The sequence below is a fragment of the Ornithodoros turicata genome, chromosome 5 (genome assembly GCF_037126465.1).
Source record: "Ornithodoros turicata isolate Travis chromosome 5, ASM3712646v1, whole genome shotgun sequence".
Lineage (NCBI taxonomy): Eukaryota > Metazoa > Arthropoda > Arachnida > Ixodida > Argasidae > Ornithodoros > Ornithodoros turicata.
In genome coordinates this window covers 81,639,781-81,648,381 of record NC_088205.1, presented here as the reverse complement: position 1 = coordinate 81,648,381, position 8,601 = coordinate 81,639,781, and the positions used below count along the sequence as shown (strand labels likewise).

General features: G+C 46.4%; 2 protein-coding genes across 3 annotated transcripts in view; both read right to left on the bottom strand.

The window, feature by feature from the left end:
* LOC135394976 (sorting nexin-25-like) overlaps window positions 1-1,736 on the bottom strand; it is a 115,819-nt gene extending 114,083 nt beyond the window's left edge. Inside the window, exon 1 of the mRNA XM_064626111.1 lies at window positions 1,591-1,736. Within this exon, the coding sequence (XP_064482181.1) occupies window positions 1,591-1,674 (84 nt within the window). The 5' untranslated portion in view covers window positions 1,675-1,736. The remainder of the gene's footprint in view (window positions 1-1,590) is intronic.
* Window positions 1,737-5,370: 3,634 nt separating this feature from the next.
* LOC135394973 (gamma-aminobutyric acid receptor alpha-like) overlaps window positions 5,371-8,601 on the bottom strand; it is a 56,377-nt gene continuing 53,146 nt past the window's right edge. For both annotated transcript variants that reach the window (XM_064626107.1, XM_064626108.1), the window contains exon 9: window positions 5,371-8,249. In XM_064626107.1, coding sequence (XP_064482177.1) covers window positions 7,929-8,249 — 321 coding nt within the window. In that variant the 3' untranslated portion in view covers window positions 5,371-7,928. The remainder of the gene's footprint in view (window positions 8,250-8,601) is intronic.

Genomic DNA, 8,601 nt, shown 5'->3' with positions numbered 1-8,601 from the left:
TGTGAAAACACAGCATATAGTACACGGAGCCGCACGGCTGTGAACCGATAAAGATATCTTAACATTAAAAAAGGAAACACTCTTTAAAGAACATGGTGGAGCTTTCTAAAGCGAATGAAAACCAGCACGATGAACCAGTAACCCTGAGAGAGAGAGAGAGAGAGAGAGAGAGAGAGAGAGAGATGGTTGTGCAGAACAACAAGTATAGTTTGACGATGAAATGGGAGGTGTTCCACTCTAGTAGTGGAGGTGTTCCACTCTAGGAGTGGAACGCTACCCCATAGCTAGGGGGTCTGATATGAGAGATGACGACGATGATCAAAGTGGCGACGGCGATCCTGATCGTGATGGTGGTAATGGCCGAGGGCGCTGTAGGGGTCAATAGTTGTGCAGAACGGCAGCAGTCAATAGGTAGTTTTAGGATAAGGTACGTAAGCGCTTTTGGGACCCCAAGAGGGATGAGGAGTCGTCACTGCGCAAAACACTGCTTGGGTTCTGAGCACGTGTAATGACGAACTTTGGGGCCCTAAACCGCTTGGAACTGCCTAGCGATTCCGCCGCTTCAAATGGTTCACCCCCAAACGATCCAGACCTGCTACTCGTTGAACAGCCGTTGCTTGCTGTGCGAACGGTCCTGCAGTTTGTCGTGAGCGTAGCTATCTTTATCATGGTCATGTGTGCTGTGGCGTTCTCAATGACCAGTACCAGTTCGCAGTGACCTGGCAGGAAGTATGTGTATGTCAACAAATCTGTCCCTGCAACGTTTTTGCCTCTGTAGTTCCAAAAGTGGAACAAACTCATCGAAGCTTTTTCTGAACATTTTATCATCCCAGGCCGTATGTTTGACCGTATTGAATAATACGTACTAGAAATCAGATTCAGGTTTACACGTGACAGACCATCCTGATAAGTTGATAAGTTCAATACGGTACACAACTTCAATACTTCCCACCCATTTGGCATTATTAGACCGCGAGGGGCTATAGGAACTCTCCACGAGGAACTCTTTCTAATCTTTTTTACTGCATACACACTACGTCATTATCTAGTACATCCAAGGTCTTCACTAATAAAACGCAAAAACAACAAAAATAGCCCAACTATACCTTCAAACTCACAACTTGCCCCCTTATCTTTCTGTTCTTCATAATCCACTTTGACGTAAGACGAGCATTCAGCATATTATCCACCACCCCTCCGCAACAAAGCGCCCCAAGGAAGATTGTTGCGCACCCTAGTTACAGGGCCCAGTAGCATGATCTTTCCATCAGCGCCAGCATCGACCTTACAATGACCTGCGATTAACGCGACATTCCCCGGCCATTAAAGTACACTGCCATTGATGAGGACGGTGTCTAGTAGAAGAACAGTCACTGTTCGACACATCGGCGGCGGAGACCTTTGCTTCAAACATATCCCTTTAGATTGTTCCACTATTTGGCCATTGCGTACCCACACCCCGGAATATATCCTTGCAAAACAACCGTATCCCAATGAATGACGGCAACGAAAGCTGCCTACCTTCGAACACCACCTTTGAGTAAGGAAGAATTGAACTGTTGAAACGTCAGACACAATTGAATAACTCACCTTATGGAGATTCGTGTATAAGATGGAACAACACAAAAGCCTCATGGTAACTGTAGCACAAACCAAGGCAAGGTTATACACCATATATGGTTAGTCCGTACCGCACCCGAAGCACGAGGACGCATTTGCTACAGCAAGCCAGCAATGTTGCAGGGTTCCCATACCGGGACACACTTCACAACCTCCGCTGATACACGAAGTTGGCGGGTTGCTGTCATCTTTCCTTATCGCAATGCACGTGGCTCTGCGCTGATAACATCACCCGACGGGCGATAACATGGTTGGAGCACGATCGCGTCATGCACAGACAATGACAAACGCGTTTGCAACCTGCTTCGTGATTATCTTCATAGAACATTCCCAAGCAGCACAATGTACTGAAAGTCGAGTGCAATAGGGGTGGACGGGTAGGCGGAAGGCCTTGAACAGACTTGTGAAACTAAAATACATTGATAAGACACATACCGTCCACCCCTATTGCACCTGACTTTCAGTACATTGTGCTGCTAGTGTTCTTGCAACCACTTTATATGACTGCCTTATAAAACTGCCACCCAATCAATACAGCCTTTTAGTTCGCAGCACGGAGCAAGCACACGTCCTACAAACAGATCTTCACTGCATCACACGCTCCTCGCCCAGCAGTGCTCGCTGGTCGCTCCTCTGATTTAAGTAGACAGAGAAAGAGAGAGACAGCGGGCGTACGCCCTTTTGTGGAAATGACGTATATCTAAATTGCAACAAGAATACGCATCTCAAAAGTTCAAAAAGAAAAGAAAAATAAGAAGATTGACAACGATATCATTCTGTATGGCTCCGAGCATGTTGTACGGTCAAGTTCTGTTTTTATAAGGTGGAGAATCAACCCTGAGCTGCCAGTCCACCTGTGCATCGTAACGTCCGACTAAACGATTTTTTTTCTGCGTCTGGTTCTCTGCTGGAGTTCCTAGTAAAGGTAATATATTTCACTAGTTGAAGTAACGCCGAATTGAACAGAAACACAAAAAGTGTAGAACTTATTGTAATTGTTCTTTATGCAATGTATTTTTTACAAACATACTTACAATCGGTAAAACGCTCAGTGCGGGAACGAGAGGACGAAGGACCAGCACAAAAAGGAGACGACGACACACTGCACTGAAGTGCCAACCATGAATTTTATTCCGTGGAACGGTGGGTGTATATATAAACACATTTCCCTTTCCTTTCCATAAGTGCGTTGCGAATAGCAGTCGTAATCTCATGACCACATAGGGGATATGCGGATCCCACAGACACGTAATATTGTTACATGAAGACGATGGAGCGGACGCCGAAGCTCTTACTCAGAACCTCAGTAAAAAAAAAAAAAAAAAAAAAAGGGGGGGGGGGGGGTAATGGCAGGATCGGCTCGGCGTTGTTGGTCACACAGAAGTGGGCGTCCTCACGGCTATAGCAAAAACAGAAAGGAAGAAAAAGACGGATGGAGGATAGAGGATGAAAGGCGTAGATGCGTAGAGGGTGCATGAGTACCTCAATAGCCTATGAGGTGGACGAATGTACTACCAATAATGTTTCTCCTACGCTTATCATTTGGGACATTAGTGACGGCTTTAGCCTTCTTAAGGTCAGGTCGAATTCGTTCCGGGCAGACAAGGTAGGCTAGGACAGTTAGCTAGGCGGCATCCAAAGTGGCATTTCTCGTGGTTGAGGGTGAGACAGGACAAGGCTTGCCGTATGAGGACGGTGTCCATAAATAGAGCAGTCTCTGTTCGAAATTTCGATATGATGTCGTTCTGAGGTCCTTCCCTTAACACTTCCTCACCGGTGCGTTGAATTTTTACCATTCTACGTATAGGCAGTTGTTGTGATCTTCATGGAATGAGGCAAATTGATGACAATGTCATCAATATTGTACGGAAGTACAATTTTGTGTAAGACAAGCGCGCGGAAATTTCAAGCGTCTGAATAACTGCGTTCGTAGTACTTACTCAAGACACTTTTCAATCCCATCATTACCTCGAAGGCAACCGGATAAGATTAATTCAACCGAACAGCTCCTAGCTGGCAAAACACCCGGTCATCGTTAACTCTGCACGCCGTCTGCGAACTTTCCTCCTTGTATTATTCCATTCGTGTTCTATAATAAGACACGCAAGACCACACCAAAAAGAAACATCGTCACCTTGATCTAAATTAGCTTCCGCTCTCCTCATTTAGGAAGGAAAAAAATTTAGCGCAACCCACAACCCATGTAGACCAGAACATCATTCCGTTTCTGAACTCGGCACATCAAGAAACCATTACTGGCAGCCCGACGAAACTGAACGGTTCCGGAAATCCACATTTCACTTTGTTTCCAGACTTAGTTAAGCCGATCTTGCGCAACGATGTGTGAGTCTCTTCCAGAACTGTGACAGAGACTTTCTGGCCAGACGTTTGCGCATTAGATTAGTTCTGTTATTATGCCGAGCAAGGCATAGTTGTCTTTTCTGAGGAGGGTGAGTCAGCGCGAATGTGCTATGAGATGTAAGAGATAGAAGAATGTAACGCCAGCTTCCAAGAAGTAAGGAATCAGGAATAAAGAGAGAGATCCAGATGTGGGAAGCGATATTTCCTGAGACTAGGACAGTAGCAGTGTCAGACCATAGCTACCGTCCTTATTTAATCCTCTGCGGAAGTAGTTATTAGAAGAATCGCCAATTCCTCGTTGGGAAAAAGTGGCTACGTTAGCGGAGTTTGGCAGCTATGGGAAAGTGTCTACAATAACGGCTTTCCAAACCCGACAAGTACTTTGAAACGGTTGACATCGCATGGCTGAGCTTGTATTCGTAGCTTTATTCATCTTACCATTTTCGATCAGCTAAAACTTGTTAGCAATGACGCAGTAATTTATCCAGACCCTCCTACAGCACCAAAACCTGGAGGAGACCCCCAAGATTTCGTGAGATTGCACAATATTTCGTCAAAAGCATGTATATACACCCCCTTGCTGAGCACAACAACCCCCCAAGGACAAAATCCTGGGTAAACCACTGCAATGACGTGAACTCTACATCGGCCTGGCACAATAGATTGGTGGTTTCGGTTTGCTCGGAAGGCTATCAACGTGAAAAATCTGAAAATTACAGGGATATTGTAGGAATAATATTCATACAGTATAGCATCTCAGAAAGACCAAGGGAACTGTGATTGCGATGAGGGTAAAGGCCAAGACGGTCAGTATCGCTCTACCGCCAGGGCCTGTGACAGGGGGCACATCTGCTAGCGACTGCGGCGCCCCCTGCGACTGACGTCACGCGAGTAAGCCCTGTTAATACCGAGCTGGCAGCTGCCTTTCCTTGTGTTTATGTTGTCGATGGACAACGTGGATGCCTTCTTCTTGGTGTGGAGCGCCAAGTGGGATACAGCTTGACCGATCCTTTGACCTGTCCGACACAGCCTCGGGGACCTGGAAGATTCCGTTAGCCGAAGTAACCAAAGTCAGCCAAGCCCTGCATGTCTTGTGTTCGTTGGCCCTTCTTTTCCCCGAGGCACGTCATCGTCACACACGTCTTCTTTTTCTTTCTTTAGTCTTCGATCGCGGACGGCTCTTGTGAAAGCAGTTTTTTAGTCAAGACCTGCAATCGTATGAATGTTAGGATAACATGGTGAACCAGCACTAGAAACATGGACGAACAAGTAGACGCCGTGTTTGTAGGCCTGGCTCATCATGTTAGACATTCACCAACTCGTCTCATTTGTCACCGTGGTGTGTGTTAGGCATCATCGTCCGGAAGTGATAGTTAGGCGAGTTGTAACTGTTCCTCCTGAAACTGAACCACTTTATTCATTTACTTCTCTCTGTAATGACAGTAAAAACCCCGTTATAGAATGAAATCTCCGAACACATTGTGGTATAGTTTTCCAGCAACACATTTGTTGACATGCGTGTATTCCTACTCGTGTTCAAACAGGAAACGGGAACAGTCAGTACAATGAATCACATTCTACGTGTCAATCAAGTTCTACGTATAGGAAATTGGGCATACATTATGTACGTACCGGAGGATCTCGATACGCTGTAATGCATGTGTTCAGTGCTTTGATACGGTACAGGTAACATCAGCAGAAACACATCAGCACAAGTTATCTACTGTCTTAGTGGGCGTTACAGTTCGTGGTACGGATTGACTTCTGCGTCCTCGTTCTTTCATTAAAACGTGCTACTCTATTAGAAACGATGCACATGTTCCCGTACTGCAGATACGGACACATGTCAGACTCTCAAGGGAGAGGACATTCGGAGGGAACATTTTGGTTCAATGCTTAATGTTGAATTCCAATGGCAGATTCGGAGCGCTTCCAGAGCAAGTTTTATTGCTCTGCCGAGAGCAAGTCTGTTCCATTGACAGATTGGGAACAGTTCTGGAGTCTTCCAATGGGAGCTTGGGAGCGGCATTCGAGCCAAGGTCGCTCCAGGGAGCAACCCAGACTGCTCCGCGAAAATAGGCAGATTCAACCGGAACTCTACGTGACGTGTCACTTGTCGCTCGTGCTTCTTATTTCCTGTCTCTGCTTCGGTAACATGGCCGCTTCCCGACGCGTCTTCGCCGTGACTAGTATTTCGCGTCGTACGTTAGCAATTTTGTTTCTTGAAGAAAGCAATAAGCCAGACATCACCAGGGCACCGTTTGGAGATTAAGAGGACCTTGATGTTGCTAAACATGGCGTTGTATGGGAACATGAGTACAATCTTCTTCTTCTTCCTCCGTCTCTGGCCGCCATCCACCAAGGAAGATTGGCCAGGGCTAAACTCCAAGTTCGGCGCATGTGTTCCAGTCGCAGATTCGGATCACTTGCTCTATCTCCACTGCGGAGTGCGCCACTTGCTCCGACTCTGCCATTGGAATTCAACATAAGACAGACCTGGCCTACGAACAGCCCTGCACAAGCGCTGTTTCTTTCACGGCAAAGGTGACTTTTAGGGTAGTTACAATGGTGGCCGTTAGAGGAGCTACTTGCCTTCTACTGGGGAGCGGAAATCACATGCACTCTATGATACATTACATCACAATGATTACCGCAGTTGGCGTGCTGCATGACATCATGTCTGCTCTAGAGGCACGGCCCACTTCTTCATTCATGTGGCGAACTAGAACCTGAGGTTTCCGACTCAGTTAGCATTTCAGGTTATGACGAACAGATCGTGAATATCTCAAATGGCAACTGCCGGAGCAAAAAAACAATTCTGACAGGAAGCGCTTGTCCAGGACTGGGACTGTAGTAGCGGATCATACTGAGGTCACGCACAATATGTGGCAAACACTTTAAAACATATACTACGCTTCATGATTTGCTCTTTTCGCCTTTTGCATAGCTAGCGACATGCGAACCAAATAATAGTGTACAGCCTAACCACCAGAATACCTGACAGGGCATGACGAAAAATCGGCTTACGTCTTCCGCGTTAATATTCCTATAGATGCTGTTCGCGGGTGACCCGTTTGCCTATCACTTGAAGTGGATAGCAAAGCAAAATGTCCTCTTATGGTCACGTGTTTTTGCTGGTTTTCGTGCAATTCAATGATGTGCCATAAAAACCAGTATCCCTACTGATAGCTAAAGCGCGCTATATTAGTGATGACTGGTGAGCAGTAGATAGCCTACGTCTGGTCGAACCACTAGTTAAACTTATTTTGAGGCACCTATACAGTAATAGAAATCTATGTACGTAAGCTGCAAATTTTCGGGAGAACTACTATAACGAAACTGCGTATTTGGGAGTTTGGCTGACAGATTACGAATACGAAAGAAGAGAAGATCCGGGGCTTACTATTCTCGTTGTCTGACACAGACAAAGCAACTGTCAATAATTGGCAGATTTCATCCTTATATAAAGGATACTACATGCCAATTACTGACCTCTGTCCTAGTTTCTTGCACACAAGCGCACAGCGCATACGACCTTGGATTCGATTTTTTTTTCTTTTTTCTTTTCTTATCAACTCAACTTAACTCATGAACATTGTGCACCCACTCAATGTTTGTTTTCCAAGCATGCGCTAGACCGTGAGAACACGAGAAAGGATGTCCATTATATTTTCATTTTAGCATTAGACGCGTTTTCTCCAACAACACGGAATATCCTCAGGACGTACGGATAATGTCCTAACTGCTTCGTACGTGCGCCCGATGGATATCTGAGGGATATCCATCGGAATATCGGAGGGACATCGAATTCGTTAGGACATCCAGAGGATATTCGGTGTTGTTGAGGTTGATTGTGCCTAAAAAAACTGATCACTTCGTGACATCGTGTAAGTGTTTCTCAGAATGAATGCTCTCATACTTTTACAACACTATAGGGAGCGTCTACGTTAAGTGGTCTGCACCGACTCCCATCCTTCTGGCCTGTCTCTACCGAAGCTGAACCAGTAGAAGAGATTGATGAGGATGAAGCTGACGGGGAAGAGTACCCTGGATACTCTGTCTATCTGCGAAACGCTGTTGACGAGGGTACCCTTGGATGCCCTGCTCCGCATCTCGTTGCGGAACCTCTCGTTCCCGGTGATGCAGTGCAGGAATTGGGCGCAGCAGTTGTAGCGTCTCCTCGCCGGTCTTCTGTATCGGGCAGCGGTGACGTACGCCAGGTATCTGCTGGACACTGGCGAGCTTTGTAAGCTCTGAGAGTCGCACTCCTACGAACACGAAAGATAATACAGGCATGTAACTATATAGTGACGTCTATTAAGAAGTGGGAGACAGGAGGTGGTTAACATGTGTCCTGGACTTACTTCAGGGGGAACTATGACGACGTTTGCCTGGAGCCTGCCGGGGAATTCACGGGAAAGTTTCGAGTAGCACGGCTAGCGGATCACACTAGGCATCGCAATGCTAGCAATTACACCCTCTCAGCGCTATCTGGTGTCTTCCACAGTTTGCCTTCACCCTTCCGGACGAATGTCGACATTCTTCAATCTGACACCCAGGACACCAGGCCCAGGACACAAGAGCCTGTCCCTGTCTCACGCTCTTTCCCGCAGTACCCTC